General features: G+C 34.2%; 2 protein-coding genes across 3 annotated transcripts in view; one reads left to right on the top strand and one right to left on the bottom strand.

Moving 5' to 3' along the window:
• Positions 1-7,020, top strand: spata1 (spermatogenesis associated 1). 2 transcript variants are annotated; one of them, XM_031307207.2, is made up of 12 exons: positions 1-930; positions 1,046-1,152; positions 1,672-1,789; positions 2,001-2,054; positions 2,560-2,941; positions 3,457-3,622; positions 3,717-3,777; positions 4,069-4,183; positions 4,268-4,393; positions 4,783-4,958; positions 5,282-5,380; positions 6,417-7,020. In XM_031307207.2, the coding sequence occupies exons 1-12, from the start codon at positions 871-873 to the stop codon at positions 6,564-6,566; spliced, it is 1,614 nt and encodes a 537-aa protein (XP_031163067.1). In that variant the 5' UTR covers positions 1-870; the 3' UTR covers positions 6,567-7,020. The 2 variants fall into 2 exon arrangements, with proteins under 2 accessions (XP_031163067.1, XP_031163068.1); XM_031307208.2 differs by having other exon boundaries at positions 3,466-3,622.
• ctbs (chitobiase, di-N-acetyl-) overlaps positions 6,859-23,098 on the bottom strand; it is a 27,302-nt gene continuing 11,062 nt past the window's right edge. Inside the window, exon 7 of the mRNA XM_031307209.2 lies at positions 6,859-7,351. Coding sequence (XP_031163069.1) covers positions 7,163-7,351 — 189 coding nt within the window. The 3' untranslated portion in view covers positions 6,859-7,162. The remainder of the gene's footprint in view (positions 7,352-23,098) is intronic.

Here is a 23,098-nt window from a genome sequence, read left to right on the forward strand (position 1 = left end):
GCTCTAAATTCAGAGCAATGAAAGGGAAATGTGTAGATTTCACGTTTTTTGTGCTTTGGTTAATTTATTTGCCAAAAGTTATCTTATAGTGTACTTCAGTTTTGTTATGATTGTCGACGTAATTCATGTTGTCTGGTCGCTCTAAACCTCACGTCAAAAACATGGCTAGGCTTTGGGGGAAAAAACAAAACAATTTCTCGTTAAACTTAATATTTACGACAATTTCCAGTGTACGCGAAAGCAGCATCAATAGAAATTGTGGCGATAAAGTATTATCACACAGACAGAATATCCAGATATTCAAGAAGAACTCGAGATTCTCTCGACATAAAACCCTGAATGTTATCAATATAATGTGTGACTTTTTAAAAATTATTTTGTATGCAGAAGTTATGTAAGTAGTCAGGTATAAAACAACAACGTAAAACAGCATCACGTGTCGCCTTAACTTAGGCTGCTAAAACGATAAAGGCTTAACATAGGCTAATTCCCTAAATTATAATTATAATTTAACGCAATAATAGTGTGATATAAAATGCAATCACTTCCCTACCAACATTTAACCTTCCAAAAAAAAAAAAAACTGTACAGGCTACCTGCATAACCGATGAAACCTGTAGGACAGTGGTGACCACAGTTTGGATTAGCTGATTTTTTTTTTCCTGCAGCAGTTGTCATCACCAGCACCAGAGCAACCACCGCTGGCACTCTCATAAAAGAAGCTCCACTGCGCTACTGTGTTGGATTGCACCGGATTGTTAATGAGCAGTCCACGTCGTCGCAGCAAAAAAAAGCAATTAAGGCTCCCTGCGATAAAGCTAACGGAAATCTAACGGTTTCTCTGCTTGTCCTTGTTGAGCTGGACTGATAATGGAGCTGTCTTGTGAGTCAGTGAGATATCCTGAGGACAGAAGACCGGCCAGTTGCAAGGTACGTTGAGGGAATTAATGCATAATTCAAAAAGTCTTCGTGTAGGCTATAGTAACTCGCTTATAATGCCAATACGCACACTAATACTTAATGATGTCCGTTTTTATGTTTTTAGTTCGTGGAGCTCCATGTGCTGTATGTGCCAGATGACCAGTGGAATGTGAAGCTTAATAAAGTCCCTGCTGAAGCCATAGAGAACTTCATATCTGCCGGCTTTATCAGGTGAAACTGCTGGACATTTTTAATTTGATTCAAAACACTAAAAGCTATATATATATAGCTATATATATATATAAAAGCTATATATATATATATATATATACACACGCTGTAAAAAGTTGCTTAAAAGACATGCAGATTTCCGCATTGTTACATTGATTAGGTCAAAGTGATCAAAGTGTCAGTAAAGTTTTCAAAGCACAGTGCAGAACATGAGTAAATCACTGTGACTTTCCCAATGTGTCCTTATTGCTTTTAAAGCTTGATATGTTTATGGTATTCAGATTGTATACTTTGGGATTTTTCTCTAAATTCCAGCAAATATGAAATTTTCTCATTTAGACTGTAACAGGTAACTATAATCTACTAAAACCAGATTACAAACGGTTTTATCTGGGTTTCTCCTGAGCGGCCGGTCACATTGCGAAAGGACTGCGAAAACGGATCTGTTATACTGTTATGATGATATGCTGTGTTACAGTTCAGTAATCTAAAATCTCTTTTTCATTACTGTGATGTCAGGGTTTATCCTGACATCACCTTGAAAACTCTGAGAAGCGAACTGGGAGCTCTTCTTGGTGCTGAGAGGAGCATCGACAAATTCTCCTTCCTGAAATGTGTGGGGCGCAGTTTGGCACTGGTGAGTACAACTGGCCGTTTACTGTGGTTTTCTGTAGCTGGTTTTGTTTCACCGGGCAGACAGTACTGAGAAACAATGCAGACATTGTGATTATCAAGTTCACGTGTGAGTGTGTGTGTGTATGTGGGGGAGTGTGGGTGAGAGAGAGCGAGAGAGCACACAGTTATTACTGCCATGCCTCTTACTACAACCAAATTCTTTCCTATCACAGGTCAAGAGCACACAGGAGAGGGATCTGAAAGTGAAAACCTTCGCTCCACCGTATGTATGTAGAATCCATATTGGCATTTAACAGTTTTCTTTTCTTTGGAATAGTTTAATACATCAGTGACAATTTAAAAAGTCCATGGAAATATTACATTTTCTAAATTTTTTTAGTGCGATTTAGCCTTTTTTTGTATTATATAGAAAAGTATTTCAGAATAACCAAAATGTCTATAAAACCTAATACACTCTTATGCTCCCAGTCGCTGCAGGTGGATTACAAATGTATGTTGTTGCCATGTTTATTCTTTAGAAAACTAGGAAGTCATCTCTACTTGTCTGACTATAGGCTTTACATTTTGGTTGTCATGCCATCTACACTGCTATTTTTCCTTTTAATTTGGATATGCATTCAAGTGATTTTTCTGTTGTTCGAGCTGGTATAATTTGTTTGTTAGCCTTGTAGCTCTGCATTATCTGGTGATCTACGGATGTCAATAATACTTACTCTGCTCCATTATTTACCAATTAAGCCCCGTGAATGTGTTGTTGTCACCTGTCGGCAGGCCCCACAGCCAGAGCTTTACCTGCTGCCCACTGTGGAGAATGACAGCAGTGTTTGCTCCCAGTCTCTCAGCCCAGACACCAGCGGCAGCTCTCCAGACCACCAGACCTATTACCAACCTCCCAAGACGTGCAGCCTGCCAGCAGGAACAAAGGAGCCTGTTAAATTCCCCCTTATCCCCCAGTGTTCCCATCAGCCACCTCCCACCCGCAGCCTTGAAGAGGAGGAGGAAGATGAGGAGCAGAGCTATAGTTCTTCGGAGGCAGAAGCAGAAAATGAAGAGGGGAATATCTCTTCCAACAAGTTAGAGTGGGCAGAGCAGGAATGTTGCCCAAGGAAGCCTCAGAATCAAAGGGCCCCACAGCCAGTTTCACAGAACAAAGGTAAAAGTACAGTTACAATGTATTAACTTTTGCTCTGCAACAAAGAATGCACTGTCCGCTCTAGTTGTACAAATTTGCAGCCTGACACTGCAGTGCAGTTATCCCATGTGATGAAAGTGCATGTTTCTGTAGTGTGCTGCTGATATTCACCATTGTTTTAGAACAGATCTTGTCACTCATCTTGTGACTCATATCATTGTAGTAAATGTAAGAAAATGACAGTTCAGTCTTATCTTAGTATATCATGCTACAAAATATCCTCATCTTCTCCGAAAAAGTCCATTTCAGGCAAACGTACAAGAACATGGCCACAAAATGATGCATAACAAATTTGTATTTGTTTTAATGTGGAAATGACATTAACATTTTATAATATGGGTAACCTGGCAGTTTTTGCAATGGTGGAAATGGTTTGTACATCGGCCACAAAGCATCTTAGAAATGACATTTTGAGCTATTTTTCAAACTAATTCACAAATTACAGTACTCAAGCTCTTATGTTGTTGTATCTACAGCTGTACAAGGGTGCGAAGCTGATTCAGCTCAGGTGAAGGAGTCGCCAGAAAACGAAGAAACGTGCAGAAAGAAGAAACAGTACCACAGACAGAACAGAGCGGCCAGAGATTTAGGAGTCGCCCAGTCTCTGGAGGACAGAGATTCAGGCTTCTCCCTCACAGACGGGTACTGTGCAGCATTACCAAGTGCCACACTTGTTGTCTGCAGTGAAGTCTTATACAACTACTGCTGGTTGCTCTAACAGTGTGTTTGTTTGCAGGCTCGGGAAACCAAAAGATGTACATGCACTGAAGTCCATCAGGAATAAACCAACAAGTGGAGTAATGTATAGCATTACATATTGACAACTTTAAAACATGTCTCAGTATGTCTTCTTCAGTCTTTCCTTGTGAGTATAAACCTATGGGAAAGGTTGCTCTTCAAGGATTTTTATAGGGCTTTGAAAACAAGCCAGAGTTTGTTTGTTGCAGTGGTTAGTCTAAAATCCACTCTCAGCAGGTGGGTCTAGTGGAGTGTGTGAGGTCTTTGATGTGAACAAAGAACAGGAATATAGTCCACTAAAATCTATTCAGATGAGGAGGAATCATGTTGTATTTCTTCCTTATTTTTAGGTGACAGAGAGAGCAGCTGTGTTGTCTCGGTCTCAGCTTATCTCCCCTCCTTCGGGACTAGACTTGGCCGTGGTCACTCAAAAAACGACTGCCTCTTCTGTCTTTCACACAAACAGTAAGCTGTCATTTTGGCCACATACCAAGGATTAATGATCATTATTTTTTTTTAACACAAATGACATGTTTCTGATTCTATTAGGAGAGGAACTGATCAAGGAAATCAAGCTGGTGAGGGACGAGAGAAAGCAGCTGGAGTGGACAAGGCAAGAGTTGCTAAGAAAGGGGAAAGATTTGTTGGCTCAAAATCGACACCGCAGGAACCAAGGTGAGCACAAAATACTCTTATGGTTATTCGTGTAGTCTGATCCTGGCATTAGTAGTAAAAAACCTTACTAGTAAAAAAGCATCAGGAGTCATTACAAGTTCTTAAGTTTGCCAGCAGTCTGTCAACCCAAGAACATAACATACTTGTTCCTTCTGTACTTCAACAAACCTGTTACAGATTACTGTTGTAAAACAAAAATGTATCTACATAAATATTGTAGTACAAAAGCTTTGCTTGATAGCTAATATTGAGTTGCAGAAGAGCGTTTCCCCTGTTGTTTTAAATGCAGTTGTCAATAACATAAAAATAGTGAACATTTTGTATTCCTATACAAAGGACACATTTGTCAAAAGTAACTACATTTTGCTGCTTTTTTCTTCAACGTAAAGCACGTGACAGTTGGAAGAAGAAATATTTTGAAACCAAGAAGGCCACAGCACCACTGGAGGAAAATCTGAGAAACTTACGACAGGAGTTGGAGACATTTTACAACAAACTGTTGCACCAGCTCCAGGCCAGAGACAACAGAGGGAAGCCAAGACGACAGGGCAGATCTTCCATAAAGGTAAAATGGAATTTATCTTGATTTTATGTGCTGAATTGTCTGTTAAAAGGTATAAAAGTATGTATTTGGGTGAATAATTTCTCAGAGATAAGATTCCATAACCTTATTCTTTAGTAGAGTCTAAATATTGCATAACATTGGATACACAGTGATATTTTGAATTGCCAATATACCTTTTTCACAGCATAGATTTTAACTTGTAGCATATAAAGCACAGGTATAATTAACAATGCATAATTGCAAAGCCCTGAAAGTGGAACACCTGTGGCTCCCCCCACAATAATAGTCATGTACATGACTGATTGAAAAATCATGACTTTCAGAATGAGCTCATCATTCAGATCATGACAGAGAGCCATGAGATTGACAACCTGAAGAGGAAGGTAGAGGATGCCAAGATGAAGCTGGTAACAGAGATAAAGGTAACTGCAACAAAGGAAGTTAATAACTAATTGGTCAAGAGCCATATTTGAAAAAAATGGGCAAAGTAGCACACACATCCTACAAATACTGTACATGTTCTAAAATGCACTGAAAAGTGATATGATTCCATAAAATGTTCTACATACATAACTTAAAGGACACTTTATTATAAGTAGTACTGCAGAGCAAAATCTGTATATTTTAACATTAAATATATAATTATTTTAACTAATAAAAGAATGCTACATTTGAAATCTTTACTTTTAATGTTAAATGAGCGCCTTTGTTGAGGCTCGATGGCCTAATAGCCAGTGGTGGAAGAAGTATTCAGAGTACTAATACCAAACTGTGAAAATACTTTACTGCGGATAAAAGTCCTGCATTCAAAACAAAAAAGTATTAGTAAAATCTACTTAATGTCTCAAAAGTAAAAGTATTCATTGTGCAGTAAAATGTCCCGTCAGTGTTAAACTATATGATTCTGTTGTGCTAATTTTACTTCCTTTACTGTATATACTTTTAGGTTATTTAATCTACAGCAATGCAACATTCTATAAGATCATCATGTTTGCTGCTTCGCTGTCCTGTGAGAACCACGTATCATGAGCTCAGAAAAACAGCCCTGTGTTCAGCTTTGTGATGAGGCTTTTCTAGCTGATCCAAGAGGGTTTATTTATCTTATGAAGAAGGACAATTTAAAGGAAGACTTCATCCTTCAATTTATTACAAACATTTAAAATCAGCAAATGTGGAGATACGTGGTTTTCACTGGACAGGAAAGGGGATGAAAAACTGTAATCTGAGAAGTAATTAACGCCTTCAGACAAATGTAGTAAGGTACAAAGCACAATATTTGCCTTTAAAATGTAGAATTAAAAAAGCTTCTTACAATGGAAAGTGAAGTACACCTCAAATTTGTACTTAAGTACACTACTTGAGTAAATGTATTTGGATACATTCCACCACTGCCTAATAGCTTGTGTACCATCTGGTGAATTATATTAACAAACCATGTTATTCTTTCATGCTGTGTAGTTGAGAAAACAGGCTGCCACAGAGCTGAGGGCCCTGAAGGCTGAGCTGGCCCAGAAGAAAAGCCAGTCCTCTCATCCTGGTCCCACATCCTCTCTGTGTTTTGGAAATACCACACGGGACAGACTGCAAGTTCAAAGCACCTCCATCTAATTCAGTCCATACAGAACTGAACAAAACCTTTGCTGGGACCGCAGTTGATGTTGATTTGTTTGATTTTATGCATCTGTACTTTCTACAAGTCTTACTATTTAGTACCCGCATTTTGTATTTTTGTGCTGTTGCTTTTCCCGCATTTTATTATAACTTCATATTTGATGTGATCTGATATGGTTGCAATGTTGATGACTGTTGACCTTTTGAATATCTCAGGTGGTTTAAGCTAGTTAGGAAGAATGCAAAACATATGTTTAACTGGTTATGTATAACTTCAATAATTTACAGATTTATCAGAAAATGTTTTATTTATGAAAAGCATAAAAGATCTCATTAAGTTTAAAATTGGTCAATCACACATTTTACATTAAAGATGTCTTGGTTGTCTTTTTCAGTTTGCACAGAGGAATGTCTGAGACGTAACTACATTCAATGACAACAGCAATAAAAACCACAATAAACTCTGAAGTGCAAGTATGCATCCCTGAACAGAGGGAAGCCACACCCCATTACTGCTACAAAGGGATATATTGACTTAGCAACAAACAGGAGGGGTGATGTAAATTTCTGCAGCAGTGTCAAGCGTATCCCAGCTAGCATCCTAAGAGTGCATTCCACATCATTGCGGACTGCTGCCTGGCGACTGCTTCATCTCTGTAGTCCAAGATGTTGCCATTCCACATGCCAATGCCCCTCAAACCTTTAGATTTCACCGACTCTGCCTTGGGACAAATACTCTGTGGGTCATCATACCAAACCTGATGAATCTGTCCTTTCTGGTCCTGAGGAAAAAAAGGAATCCTGAAGTTAAATTTAATACCTTTTTAGACCATACATTTTAAAGACCTCATTGCAACTTCAAGTTCAACAAAGCACAAGAGAATGAATAAAGCAATGAAAGGTTTTTTATGAAGAGTAATATACATAAGAGCTACAAACACAATATTGACAGATATGTGGTGTGCCTTTTATGCATGTGTTTTTGGATTTATGTGTAGAGTTCAGAGAATATAAGATATGCGTTCAGAAGTGTGTAAACAACTGAGAAAAACTGTAAAAGTCAAAATATAGCATGTTGTAAAAAAAGTCATACTATAGTAGGTCATAAAAAGTCATAGTATACAGTAGTAGGTCATGAAAAAGTCACAGAATAGTATGTTATTAAAAAAGTCAAAGTATATTATGTCATGAAAAAGTCATAGTATAGTATGTCATGAAAAGTTATGAAAAAAGTCGAAGTATGGTATGTCATAAAATACTATGAAAAAGTCATAGTACAGTATGTCATGAAAAAGTCATAGTATACAGTAGTATGTCATGAAAAAGTCACGGAATAGTATGTCAAAAAAATCATAAAAAAGTCATAGTATAGTATATCATGAAAAGTTATAAAAAAAGTCAAAGTATGGTATGTCATGAAAAAGTCATTAAAAAGTCATAGTATATCATAAAACACTATGAAAAAATCATAGTACAGTATGTCATAAAAAGTCATGAAAAAGTCTTAGTATATTATGTCATAAAAAAGTCATAGTATAGTATGTCAAAAAAGACAAGAAAAAAGTCATAGTATAGAATGCCATAAAAAATTTTGAAAAGTCATAGTATAGTATGTCGAAAATTTTGAAAAACAGTCATAGTATGTCGGAAAAAAAATCATAGTATAGGAAAGCACCACGGTGGACCAATGGTTAGCACTGTCGCCTCACAGCAAGAAGGTACAGGGTTTGAATCCACAAAGTATAGTATGTCACAAAAAAGTCATAGTATAGTTATGTCGAAAAAAAGTCATAGTATGTCAAAAAAAAATTTTAAAAGCTCATAGTATGTCGAAAAAAAGTCATAGTATAGTATGTCGAAAATTTTGAAAAAAAAGTCACAGTACAGTACGTCGAAGATTTTGAAAAAAAGTTATAGTATATAGCATGTTGAAAAAAAGTCGTAGTATGTCGAACATGTTGAAAAATGTCATAGTATGTCGAAAAAAAGTCATAGTATAGTATGTTGAAAAAAGTCATATAGTATGTCATTTTGAAAAAATAAGTTATAGTATAGTATGTTGAAAAAAAGTCATAGTATAGTATTTCGAAAAAAGTCAGTATAGTATGTCAAAAGTTTTGAAAGAAAGTCACAGTATAGTATGTCGAAAAAAGGTCATAGTATAGTATGTCGAAAAAAGTCATATGTCGACAAATTTGAAAAAAGTCATAGTATATCGAAAATTTTGAAAAAAAAGTAATAGTATAGTACGTCGAAAATTTTGAAAAAAAAGTCATAGTATAGTATGTCGAAAATTTTGAAAAAAAAGTCATTGTATAGTATGTCGAAAAAAGTCAGAAAAAAGTCATGGCATAGTAGGTCGACAAATTTGAAAAAAAAGTCATAGTATAGCATGTCGAAAAAAAGTCAGTCTAGTATGTCAAAAAAAGTCATAGTCTAGTATGTTGAAAATTTTGAAAAAAAGTCATAGTATAGTATGTTGAAAAAAGTAATAGTATAGTATGTTGAAAACAGTCATAGTATAGTATGTCGAAAAAAAGTCATAGTATAGAATGTCGAAAAAAGTAATAGTATAGTATGTTTAAAACAGTCATAGTATAGTATGTCGAAAATTTTGAAACAAAGTCATAGTACAGTATGTCAAAAAGTTTGAAAAAAAAGTCAGTATAGTATGTCGAAAATTTTGAAAAAAAAGTCATAGTATAGTATGTCGAAAAAAGTCAGAAAAAAGTCATGGCATAGTAGGTCGACAAATTGAAAAAAAAGTCATAGTATAGTATGTCGAAAAAAAGTCAGTCTAGTATGTCAAAAAAAAATCAAAGTATAGTATGTCAAACATTTTGAAGAAAAAGTCATACTATAGTGTGTCGAAAGAAGTCATAGTATAGAATGTCGAAAAAAGTAATAGTATAGTATGTTGAAAACAGTCATAGTATAGTATGTCGAAAAAAGTCATACGATATGTCGACAAATTTGAAAAAGTCATAGTATAGTATGTCGAAAAAAGTCATAGTATAGTATGTCGAAAAAAGTCAGTATAGTATGTCGAAAGTTTTGAAACAAAGTCATAGTACAGTATGTCGAAAAGTTTGAGAAAAAAGTCACAGTATAGTATGTCGAAAAAAGGTCATAGTATAGTATGTCGGAAAAAGTCATAGTATAGTATGTCGGAAAAAGTCATATGATAGGTCGACAAATTTGAAAAAAGTCATAGTATAGTATATCGAAAATTGCGAAAAAAAATCATAGTATAGTATGTTGAAAAAAAGTCATAGTATAGTATTTCGAAAAAAAAAAGTCATAGTATAGTACGTCAAAAATCTTGAAAAACATTCATAGTATAGTATGTCGAAATAAAGTCATAGTATAGTATGTCGAAAATTTTGAAAAAAAAGTCATAGTATAGTATGTCGAAAAGTTTGAAAAAAAAGTCATAGTATAGTATGTCGAAAATTTTGAAAAAAGTCACAGTATAGTATGTCGAAAAAAGGTCATAGTATAGTATGTCGAAATAAAGTCATAGTATAGTATGTCGAAAATTTTGAAAAAAAAGTCATAGTATAGTATGTCGAAAAAAGTCAGAAAAACATCATGGCATAGTAGGTCGACAAATTTGAAAAAAAAGTCATAGTATAGTATGTCGAAAACCATCACCTTATCGTGGTGGAGAGGTTTGTGTGTCCCTATGAACCTGAGGGCTGTGTTGTCTGGAGCTTTGTGCTCCTGGTAGGGTCTCCCAAGGCAAAGTGGTCTCAGGTGAGGGGCCAGACAAAGAATGGTTCAAAAACCCTATGAGTGACCGAGGAAGAGATGGAGTGACCCTGCCCGGAGGAAGCCCGGGGCCCCCATCTGGAGCCAGGCCCAGATGGAGGGCTCGTCAGCGAGCGTCTGGTGGCCGGGTTTGCCACGGAGCCCGGCCGGGCACAGCCCGAAAAAGCTACGTGGCATCCATCTCTCCATCCCATGGGCCCACCACCTGTGGGAGGAACCGCTGGGGTCGGGTGCGCTGCCACATGGGTGGCAGTGAAGGTCAGGGGCCTCGACGGACCAGACCCGGACAGCAGACGCTGGCTCTGGGGACGTGGAATGTCACCTCTCTGTGGGGGAAGGAGCCGGAACTGGTGCGGGAGGTGGAGCGCTACTGGTTAGATCTGGTGGGGCATACCTCTACGCACAGTCTCGGTTCTGGAACCATACTCCTGGATAGGGGTTGGACTCTTTTCTTCTCCGGAGTTGCCCAGGGTGTGAGGCGCCGGGCGGGTGTGGGGATACTCACAAGCCCCCGGCTGAGCGCCGCTACGTTGGAGTTTACCCCGGTGGACGAGAGGGTCGCCTCCCTACGCCTGCGGGTTGTGGGGGGGAAAACTCTGACTGTTGTTTGTGCATATGCACCAAACAAGAGTTCGGAGTATTCGGCCTTCTTGGAGACCTTGAGTGGAGTCCTATATGGGGCTCCAGTGGGGGACTCCATAGTTCTGCTGGGGGACTTCAACGCGCACGTGGGCAATGATGGAGACACATGGAGAGGCGTGATTGGGAGGAACGGCCTCCCTGATCTAAACCAGAGTGGTTGTTTGTTGTTGGACTTCTGTGCTAGTCATGGATTGTCTATAACGAACACCATGTTCGAACATAGGGATGCTCATAAGTGTACTTGGTACCAGAGCACCCTAGGCCAAAGGTCAATGATCGATTTTATAATCGTTTCATCTGATCTGAGGCCGTATGTTTTGGACACTCGGGTGAAGAGAGGGGCAGAGCTGTCAACCGATCACCATCTGGTGGTGAGTTGGGTCAGAGGGTGGGGGAAGACTCTGGACAGACCTGGTAAGCCCAAACGGGTAATGCGGGTAAATTGGGAACGTCTGGAGGAGGCCCCTGTCCGACAGACTTTCAACTCACACCTCCGGTGGAGCTTTTCGTGCATCCCTGTGGAGGCTGGGGGCATTGAACCCGAGTGGACAATGTTCAAAGTTTCCATTGCTGAAGCTGCGGCGAGGAGCTGTGGTCTTAGGGTCTTAGGTGCCTCAAGGGGCGGTAACCCACGAACACCGTGGTGGACACCGGTGGTCAGGGAAGCCGTCCGACTGAAGAAGGAGTCTTTCCGGGATATGTTATCCCAGAGGACTCCGGAGGCAGTGGCAAGGTACCGAAGGGCCCGAAGGGCTGCAGCCTCTGCCGTGAAAGAGGCAAAGCAGCGGGTGTGGGAGAGGTTCGGAGAAGACATGGAGAAGGACTTTCGGTCGGCACCAAGGTGCTTCTGGAAAACCGTTCGCCACCTCCGGAGGGGGAAGCGGGGAACCATCCAAGCTGTGTACAGTAAGGATGGGACGCTGTTGACCTCAACTGAGGAGGTAATAGGGCGGTGGAAGGAGCACTTTGAGGAACTCCTAAATCCGACTAATACGCCCTCTATGGTAGAGGCAGAGCTGGAGGATGATGGAGGATGATGGGGGATTGTCGTCAATTTCCCTGGTGGAAGTTGCTGAGGTAGTTAAACAACTCCACAGTGGCAAAGCCCCAGGGATTGATGAGATCCGTCCAGAAATGCTTAAAGCTCTGGGTGTGGAGGGGTTGTCTTGGTTGACACGCCTCTTCAACATTGCGTGGAAGTCTGGGACGGTGCCTAAGGAGTGGCAGACCGGGGTGGTGGTTCCCCTTTTCAAAAAGGGGGACCAGAGGGTGTGTGCCAATTATAGGGGTATCACACTTCTCAGCCTCCCTGGTAAAGTCTTCTCCAAGGTGCTGGAAAGGAGGGTTCGGTCGATAGTCGAACCTCAGGTTGAAGAGGAACAATGCGGATTCCGTCCTGGTCGTGGAACAACGGACCAGATCTTTACTCTCGCAAGGATCCTGGAGGGAGCCTGGGAGTATGCCCAACCGGTCTACATGTGCTTTGTGGATCTGGAGAAGGCCTATGACCGGGTCCCCCGGGAGATACTGTGGGAGGTGCTGCGGGAGTATGGGGTGAGGGGGTCCCTTCTCAGGGCCATCCAATCTCTGTACAACCAAAGCGAGAGCTGTGTCCGGGTTCTCGGCAGTAAGTCGGACTCGTTTCAGGTGAGAGTTGGCCTCCGCCAGGGCTGCGCTTTGTCACCAATCCTGTTTGTAGTATTTATGAACAGGATATCGAGGCGTAGTCGGGGTGGAGAGGGGTTGCAGTTCGGTGGGCTGGGGATCTCATCGCTGCTTTGAAAAAAAGTCATAGTATAGTATGTCGAAAAAAGTCAGTATAGTATGTCAAAAGTTTTGAAACAAAGTCATAGTATAGTATGTCGAAAATTTTGAAAAAAAGTCATAGTATTGTATGTCGAAAATTTTGAAAAAGTCACAGTATAGTATGTCGAAAAAAGGTCATAGTATAGTATGTCGAAAAAAGTCAGTATAGTATGTCAAAAGTTTTGAAAAAAAGTCATAGTATTGTATGTCGAAAATTTTGAAAAAGTCACAGTATAGTATGTCGAAAAAAGGTCATAGTATAGTATGTCGAAAAAAGTCATAGTATAGTATGTCGAAAAAAGTCATAAGTCATATGATAGGTCGACAAATTTGAAAAAGTCATAGTATAGTATGTCGAAAAAAAGTCATAGTATAGTATGTCGAAAAAAAGTCAGTCTAGTATGTCAAAAAAAGTCATAGTCTAGTATGTTGAAAATTTCAGTATAGTATTTCGAAAATTTTGAAAAAAGTCACAGTATAGTATGTCAAAAGAAAGGTCATAGTAATGTCAAAAAAGTCATGGTATAGTATGTTGAAAAACAGTCATAGTATAGTATGTCGAAAAAAGTCAGTATAGTATGTCAAAAGTTTTGAAACAAAGTCATAGTATATTATGTCGAAAATTTTGAAAAAAAGTCATAGTATTGTATGTCGAAAATGTCACAGTATAGTATGTCGAAAAAAGTCATAGTATAGTATGTCGAAAAAAGTCATAAGTCATATGATAGGTCGACAAATTTGAAAAAAGTCATAGTATAGTATATCGAAAATTTTGAAAAAAAAGTCATAGTATAGTATGTCGAAAATTTCAGTATAGTATTTCAAAAATTTTGAAAAAAGTCACATATAGTATGTCAAAAAAAAGGTCATAGTAATGTCGAAAAAAGTCATAGTATAGTATGTCGAAAAAAGTCATAGTATAGTATGTCGAAAAAAAGTCATAGTATAGTATGTCGAAAATTTCAGTATAGAATTTCGAAGATTTTGAAAAAAGTCACATATAGTATGTCAAAAAAAAGGTCATAGTAATGTCGAAAAAAGTCATAGTATAGTATGTCGAAAAAAAGTCATAGTATAGTATGTCGAAACAAGTCAGAAAAAAGTCATGGCATAGTAGGTCGACAAATTTGAAAAAAGTCATAGTATAGTATATCGAAAATTTAGAAAAAAAAGTCATAGTATAGTATGTCGAAAATTTAGAAAAAAAAGTCATAGTATAGTATGTCGAAAAAAGTCAGAAAAAAGTCATGGCATAGTAGGTCGACAAATTTGAAAAAAAAGTCATAGTATAGTATGTCGAAAAAAAGTCATAGTATAGTATGTCGAAAAAAGTCATACGATATGTCGACAAATTTGAAAAAGTCAAAGTATAATATGTCGAAATACAGTCAGTATAGTATGTCGAAAGTTTTGAAACAAAGTCATAGTATAGTATGTCGAAAAAAGTCATAGTATAGTATGTCGAAAAAAGTCATAAGTCATATGATATGTCGACAAATTTGAAAAAAGGCATAGTATAGTATATGGAAAATTTTGAAAAAAAAGTCATAGTATAGCACGTCGAAAATTTTGAAAAACATTCATAGTATGTCGAAAAAAAGTCATAGTATAGTATGTTGAAAAAAGTCATAGTATAGTATGTCGAAAAAAGTCATAGTATAGTATGTCGAAAAAAGTCAGTATAGTATGTCGAAAGTTTTGAAACAAAGTCATAGTATAGTATGTCGAAAGTTTTGAACAAAGAAGTTATAGTATAGTATGTTGAAAAAAAGTCATAGTATAGTATTTCGAGAAAAAAAAAGTCATAGTATAGTACGTCAAAAATTTTGAAAAACATTCATAGTATAGTATGTTGAAATAAAGTCATAGTATAGTATGTCAACAAAAGTCAAAATATAGTATGTCGAAAAAAGTCATACGATATGTCGACAAATTTGAAAAAGTCATAGTATAGTATGTCGAAAAAAAGTCAGTCTAGTATGTCAAAAAAAGTCATAGTCTAGTATGTCAAAAGTTTTGAACAAAGAAGTTATAGTATAGTATGTTGAAAAAAAGTCATAGTATAGTATTTCGAAAAAAAAAAGTCATAGTACAGTACGTCAAAAATTTTGAAAAACATTCATAGTATAGTATGTCGAAATAAAGTCATAGTATAGTATGTCGAAAAAAGTCATAGTGTAGTATGTCGAAAAAAGTCATACGATATGTCGACAAATTTGAAAAAGTCATAGTATAGTATGTTGAAAAAAAGTCAGTCTAGTATGTCAAAAAAAGTCATAGTCTAGTATGTTGAAAATTTTGAAAAAAAAAAATATGATATGTCGACAAATTTGAAAAAAGTCATAGTATAGTATATGGAAAATTTTGAAGAAAAAGTCATAGTATAGCATGTCGAAAATTTTGAAAAACATTCATAGTATGTCGAAAAAAAGTCATAGTATAGTATGTTGAAAAAAGTCATAGTATAGTATGTCGAAAAAAGTCATAGTATAGTATGTCGAAAAAAGTCAGTATAGTATGTCGAAAGTTTTGAAACAAAGTCATAGTATAGTATGTCGAAAATTTTGAAAAAAAAGTCATAGTATAGTATGTCGAAAAAAGTCAGAAAAAAGTCATGGCATAGTAGGTCGACAAATTTGAAAAAAAAGTCATAGTATAGTATGTCGAAAAAAAGTCATAGTATAGTATGTCGAAAAAAGTCATATGATATGTCGACAAATTTGAAAAAGTCAAAGAATAACATGTCGAAATACAGTCAGTATAGTATGTCGAAAGTTTTGAAACAAAGTCATAGTACAGTATGTAGAAAATTTAGAAAAAAAAGTCATAGTATAGTACGTCGAAAATTTTGAAAAACATTCATAGTATGTCGAAAAAAAGTCATAGTATAGTATGTCGAAAAAAGTCATAGTATAGTATGTCGAAAAAAGTCATAGTATAGTATGTCGAAAAAAGTCACAGTATAGTATGTCAAAAGAAAGGTCATAGTAATGTCAAAAAAAGTCATAGTATAGTATGTCGAAAAAAGTCATAGTATAGTATGTCGAAAAAAGTCAGTATAGTATGTCAAAAGTTTTGAAACAAAGTCATAGTATAGTATGTCGAAAATTTTGAAAAAAAGTCATAGTATAGTATGTCGAAAAAAGGTCATAGTATAGTATGTCGAAAAAAGTCATAGTATAGTATGTCGAAAAAAGTCATAAGTCATATGATAAGTCGACAAATTTGAAAAAAGTCATAGTATAGTATGTCGAAAAAAAGTCAGTCTAGTATGTCAAAAAAAGTCATAGTCTAGTATGTCGAAAGTTTTGAACAAAGAAGTTATATTATAGTATGTCGAAAAAAGTCATAGTATAGTATGTCGAAAAAAGTCATACGATATGTCGACAAATTTGAAAAAGTCATGGTATAGTATGTCGAAAAAAAGTCAGTCTAGTATGTCAAAAAAAGTCAGTCTAGTATGTTGAAAATTTTGAAAAAAAGTCATAGTATAGTATGTCAAAAATTTTGAAGAAAAAGTCATACTATAGTATGTCGAAAGAAGTCATAGTATAGTGTGTCGAAAAAAAGTCATAGTATAGTATGTTGAAAACAGTCATAGTATAGAATGTCAAAAAAAGTCATAGTATAGTATGTCGAAAAAAGTCATAAGTCAAATGTCGACAAATTTGAAAAAAAGTCATAGTATAGTAGGTTGAAAACAAGCTCATAGTATAGTATGTCGAAAATTGTGAAAAAAATTCATAGTATAGTAGGTTGAAAAAAAGCTCATAGTATAGTACGTCGAAAGTTTTGAACAAAGAAGTTATAGTATAGTATGTTGAAAAAAAGTCATAGTATAGTATTTCTAAAAAAAAGTCAAAGTATAGTACATCAAAAATTTGAAAAACATTCATAGTATAGTATGTCGAAATAAAGTCATAGTATAGTATGTCGAAAAAAGTCATAGTATAGTATGTCGAAAAAAGTCATACGATATGTCGACAAATTTGAAAAAGTCATAGTATAGTATGTCGAAAAAAAGTCGTATAGTATGTTGAAAAAAGTCAGTATAGTATGTCGAAAGTTTTGAAACAAAGTCATAGTACAGTATGTCGAAAAGTTTGAAAAAAAAGTCATAGTATAGTATGTCGAAAATTTTGAAAAAAGTCACAGTATAGTATGTCGAAAAAAGGTCATAGTATAGTATGTTGAAAAAAGTCATAGTATAGTATGTCGAAAAAGTCATAGTATAGTACGTCAAAAATTTTGAAAAACATTCATAGTATAGTATGTCGAAAAAAGTCATAGTATAGTATGTCGAAAAAAGTCATACGATATGTCGATAAATTTGAAAAAGTCATAGTATAGTATGTCGAAAAAAAGTCATAGTATAGTATGTCAAAAAAAGTCATAGTCTAGTATGTTGAAAATTTTGAAAAAAAGTCATAGTATAGTATGTCGAAAGAAGTCATAGTATAGTGTGTCGAAAAAAAGTCATAGTATAGAATGTCGAAAAAAGTAATAGTATAGTATGTTGAAAACAGTCATAAGTCATATGTCGACAAATTTGAAAAAATGTCATAGTATAGTCGGTCGAAAATTGTGAAAAAAATTCATAGTATAGTAGGTTGAAAAAAGGTCATAGTATAGTATGTCGAAAAAAGTCATAGTATAGTATGTCGAAAAAAGTCATAAGTCATATGATAAGTCGACAAATTTGAAAAAAGTCATAGTATAGTATGTCGAAAAAAAGTCAGTCTAGTATGTCAAAAAAAGTCATAGTCTAGTATGTCGAAAGTTTTGAACAAAGAAGTTATAGTATAGTATGTCGAAAAAAGTCATAGTATAGTATGTCGAAAAAAGTCATACGATATGTCGACAAATTTGAAAAAGTCATGGTATAGTATGTCGAAAAAAAGTCAGTCTAGTATGTCAAAAAAAGTCAGTCTAGTACGTCGAAAATTTTGAAAAACATTCATAGTATGTCGAAAAAAAGTCATAGTATAGTATGTCGAAAAAAGTCATAGTATAGTATGTCGAAAAAAGTCATAGTATAGTATGTCGAAAAAAGTCACAGTATAGTATGTCAAAAGAAAGGTCATAGTAATGTCAAAAAAAGTCATAGTATAGTATGTCGAAAAAAGTCATAGTATAGTATGTCGAAAAAAGTCAGTATAGTATGTCAAAAGTTTTGAAACAAAGTCATAGTATAGTATGTCGAAAATTTTGAAAAAAAGTCATAGTATAGTATGTCGAAAAAAGGTCATAGTATAGTATGTCGAAAAAAGTCATAGTATAGTATGTCGAAAAAAGTCATAAGTCATATGATAAGTCGACAAATTTGAAAAAAGTCATAGTATAGTATGTCGAAAAAAAGTCAGTCTAGTATGTCAAAAAAAGTCATAGTCTAGTATGTCGAAAGTTTTGAACAAAGAAGTTATATTATAGTATGTCGAAAAAAGTCATAGTATAGTATGTCGAAAAAAGTCATACGATATGTCGACAAATTTGAAAAAGTCATGGTATAGTATGTCGAAAAAAAGTCAGTCTAGTATGTCAAAAAAAGTCAGTCTAGTATGTTGAAAATTTTGAAAAAAAGTCATAGTATAGTATGTCAAAAATTTTGAAGAAAAAGTCATACTATAGTATGTCGAAAGAAGTCATAGTATAGTGTGTCGAAAAAAAGTCATAGTATAGTATGTTGAAAACAGTCATAGTATAGAATGTCAAAAAAAGTCATAGTATAGTATGTCGAAAAAAGTCATAAGTCAAATGTCGACAAATTTGAAAAAAAGTCATAGTATAGTAGGTTGAAAACAAGCTCATAGTATAGTATGTCGAAAATTGTGAAAAAAATTCATAGTATAGTAGGTTGAAAAAAAGCTCATAGTATAGTACGTCGAAAGTTTTGAACAAAGAAGTTATAGTATAGTATGTTGAAAAAAAGTCATAGTATAGTATTTCTAAAAAAAAGTCAAAGTATAGTACATCAAAAATTTTGAAAAACATTCATAGTATAGTATGTCGAAATAAAGTCATAGTATAGTATGTCGAAAAAAGTCATAGTATAGTATGTCGAAAAAAGTCATACGATATGTCGACAAATTTGAAAAAGTCATAGTATAGTATGTCGAAAAAAAGTCGTATAGTATGTTGAAAAAAGTCAGTATAGTATGTCGAAAGTTTTGAAACAAAGTCATAGTACAGTATGTCGAAAAGTTTGAAAAAAAAGTCATAGTATAGTATGTCGAAAATTTTGAAAAAAGTCACAGTATAGTATGTCGAAAAAAGGTCATAGTATAGTATGTTGAAAAAAGTCATAGTATAGTATGTCGAAAAAAGTCATAGTATAGTACGTCAAAAATTTTGAAAAACATTCATAGTATAGTATGTCGAAAAAAGTCATAGTATAGTATGTCGAAAAAAGTCATACGATATGTCGATAAATTTGAAAAAGTCATAGTATAGTATGTCGAAAAAAAGTCATAGTATAGTATGTCAAAAAAAGTCATAGTCTAGTATGTTGAAAATTTTGAAAAAAAGTCATAGTATAGTATGTCGAAAGAAGTCATAGTATAGTGTGTCGAAAAAAAGTCATAGTATAGAATGTCGAAAAAAGTAATAGTATAGTATGTTGAAAACAGTCATAAGTCATATGTCGACAAATTTGAAAAAATGTCATAGTATAGTCGGTCGAAAATTGTGAAAAAAATTCAGTATAGTATGTGAAAAAGTGTTGAAAAAAGTCATAGTATAGTATGTCGAAAAAAGTCATAAGTCATATGATAAGTCGACAAATTTGAAAAAAGTCATAGTATAGTATGTCGAAAAAAAGTCAGTCTAGTATGTCAAAAAAAGTCATAGTCTAGTATGTCGAAAGTTTTGAACAAAGAAGTTATAGTATAGTATGTCGAAAAAAGTCATAGTATAGTATGTCGAAAAAAGTCATACGATATGTCGACAAATTTGAAAAAGTCATGGTATAGTATGTCGAAAAAAAGTCAGTCTAGTATGTCAAAAAAAGTCAGTCTAGTATGTTGAAAATTTTGAAAAAAAGTCATAGTATAGTATGTCAAAAATTTTGAAGAAAAAGTCATACTATAGTATGTCGAAAGAAGTCATAGTATAGTGTGTCGAAAAAAAGTCATAGTATAGTATGTTGAAAACAGTCATAGTATAGAATGTCAAAAAAAGTCATAGTATAGTATGTCGAAAAAAGTCATAAGTCAAATGTCGACAAATTTGAAAAAAAGTCATAGTATAGTAGGTTGAAAACAAGCTCATAGTATAGTATGTCGAAAATTGTGAAAAAAATCATAGTATAGTAGGTTGAAAAAAAGCTCATAGTATAGTATGTCGAAAGTTTTGAACAAAGAAGTTATAGTATAGTATGTTGAAAAAGTCATAGTATAGTATTTCGAGAAAAAAAAAGTCATAGTATAGTACATCAAAAATTTTGAAAAACATTCATAGTATAGTATGTCGAAATAAAGTCATAGTATAGTATGTCGAAAAAAGTCATAGTATAGTATGTCGAAAAAAGTCATACGATATGTCGACAAATTTGAAAAAGTCATAGTATAGTATGTCGAAAAAAAGTCGTATAGTATGTTGAAAAAAGTCAGTATAGTATGTCGAAAGTTTTGAAACAAAGTCATAGTACAGTATGTCGAAAAGTTTGAAAAAAAGTCATAGTATAGTATGTCGAAAATTTTGAAAAAAGTCACAGTATAGTATGTCGAAAAAAGGTCATAGTATAGTATGTTGAAAAAAGTCATAGTATAGTATGTCGAAAAAAGTCATAGTATAGTACGTCAAAAATTTTGAAAAACATTCATAGTATAGTATGTCGAAAAAAGTCATAGTATAGTATGTCGAAAAAAGTCATACGATATGTCGATAAATTTGAAAAAGTCATAGTATAGTATGTCGAAAAAAAGTCATAGTATAGTATGTCAAAAAAAGTCATAGTCTAGTATGTTGAAAATTTTGAAAAAAAGTCATAGTATAGTATGTCGAAAGAAGTCATAGTATAGTGTGTCGAAAAAAGTCATAGTATAGAATGTCGAAAAAGTAAGTATAGTATGTTGAAAACAGTCATAAGTCATATGTCGACAAATTTGAAAAAATGTCATAGTATAGTCGGTCGAAAATTGTGAAAAAAATTCATAGTATAGTAGGTTGAAAAAAAGCTCATAGTATAGTATGTCGAAAAAAGTCATAAGATATGTCAACAAATTTGAAAAAGTCATAGTATAGTATGTCGAGAAAAAAAAAGTCATAGTATAGAACGTCAAAAATTTTGAAAAACATTCATAGTATAGTATGTCGAAATAAAGTCATAGTATAGTATGCCGAAAAAAGTCATAGTATAGTATGTCGAAAAAAGTCATACGATATGTCGACAAATTTGAAAAAGTCATAGTATAGTATGTCGAAAAAAAGTCATTGTATAGTATGTCGAAAAAAGTCAGTATAGTATGTCGAAAGTTTTGAAACAAAGTCATAGTACAGTATGTCGAAAAGTTTGAAAAAAAAGTCATAGTATAGTATGTCGAAAATTTTGAAAAAAGTCACAGTATAGTATGTCGAAAAAAGGTCATAGTATAGTATGTCGAAAAAAGTCATAGTATAGTATGTCGAAAAAAGTCATAGTATAGTATGTCAAAAAAAGTCAGTATAGTATGTCGAAAGTTTTGAAACAAAGTCATAGTATAGTATGTCGAAAAAAGTCATAGTATAGTACGTCAAAAATTTTGAAAAACATTCATAGTATAGTATGTCGAAATAAAGTCATAGTATAGTATGTCGAAAAAAAGTCAGTCTAGTATGTCAAAAAAAGTCATAGTCTAGTATGTTGAAAATTTCAGTATAGTATTTCGAACATTTTGAAAAAAGTCACAGTATAGTATGTCAAAAGAAAGGTCATAGTAATGTCAAAAAAAGTCATGGTATAGTATGTCGAAAAAAGTCATAGTATAGTATGTCGAAACAAGTCAGAAAAAAGTCATGGCATAGTAGGTCGACAAATTTGAAAAAAGTCATAGTATAGTATATCGAAAATTTTGAAAAAAAAGTCATAGTATAGTATGTCGAAAATTTAGAAAAAAAAGTCATAGTATAGTATGTCGAAAAAAGTCAGAAAAAAGTCATGGCATAGTAGGTCGACAAATTTGAAAAAAAAGTCATAGTATAGTATGTCGAAAAAAAGTCATAGTATAGTATGTCGAAAAAAGTCATACGATATGTCGACAAATTTGAAAAAGTCAAAGTATAATGTGTCGAAATACAGTCAGTATAGTATGTCGAAAGTTTTGAAACAAAGTCATAGTATAGTATGTCGAAAAAAGTCATAGTATAGTATGTCGAAAAAAGTCATATGATATGTCGACAAATTTGAAAAAAGTCATAGTATGTCGAAAAAAGTCATAGTATAGTATGTCGAAAAAAGTCATAGTATAGTATGTTGAAAAAAGTCATAGTATAGTATGTCACAAAAAGTCATAGTATAGTATGTTGAAAAAAGTCATAGTATAGTATGTCGAAAAAAGTCATAGTATAGTATGTCGAAAAAAGTCAGTATAGTATGTCGAAAGTTTTGAAACAAAGTCATAGTATAGTATGTCGAAAATTTTGAAAAAAAAGTCATAGTATAGTATGTCGAAAAAAGTCAGAAAAAAGTCATGGCATAGTAGGTCGACAAATTTGAAAAAAAAGTCATAGTATACTATGTCGAAAGTTTTGAACAAAGAAGTTATAGTATAGTATGTTGAAAAAAAGTCATAGTATAGTATTTCGAAAAAAAAAGTCAAAGTATAGTACATCAAAAATTTTGAAAAACATTCATAGTATAGTATGTCAAAATAGTCATAGTATAGTATGTCGAAAAAAGTCATAGTATAGTATGTCGAAAAAAGTCATACGATATGTCGACAAATTTGAAAAAGTCATAGTATAGTATGTCGAAAAAAAGTCATTGTATAGTATGTCGAAAAAAGTCAGTATAGTATGTCGAAAGTTTTGAAACAAAGTCATAGTACAGTATGTCGAAAAGTTTGAAAAAAAAGTCATAGTATAGTATGTCGAAAATTTTGAAAAAAGTCACAGTATAGTATGTCGAAAAAAGGTCATAGTATAGTATGTTGAAAAAAGTCATAGTATAGTATGTCGAAAAAAGTCATAGTATAGTATGTCGAAAGTTTTGAAAAAAGTCACAGTATAGTATGTCGAAAAAAGGTCATAGTATAGTATGTTGAAAAACATTCATAGTATAGTATTTCGAAAAAAGTCAGTATAGTATGTCGAAAGTTTTGAAACAGTCATAGTAT

This window comes from Sander lucioperca, chromosome 11, assembly GCF_008315115.2.
Source record: "Sander lucioperca isolate FBNREF2018 chromosome 11, SLUC_FBN_1.2, whole genome shotgun sequence".
NCBI lineage: Eukaryota > Metazoa > Chordata > Actinopteri > Perciformes > Percidae > Sander > Sander lucioperca.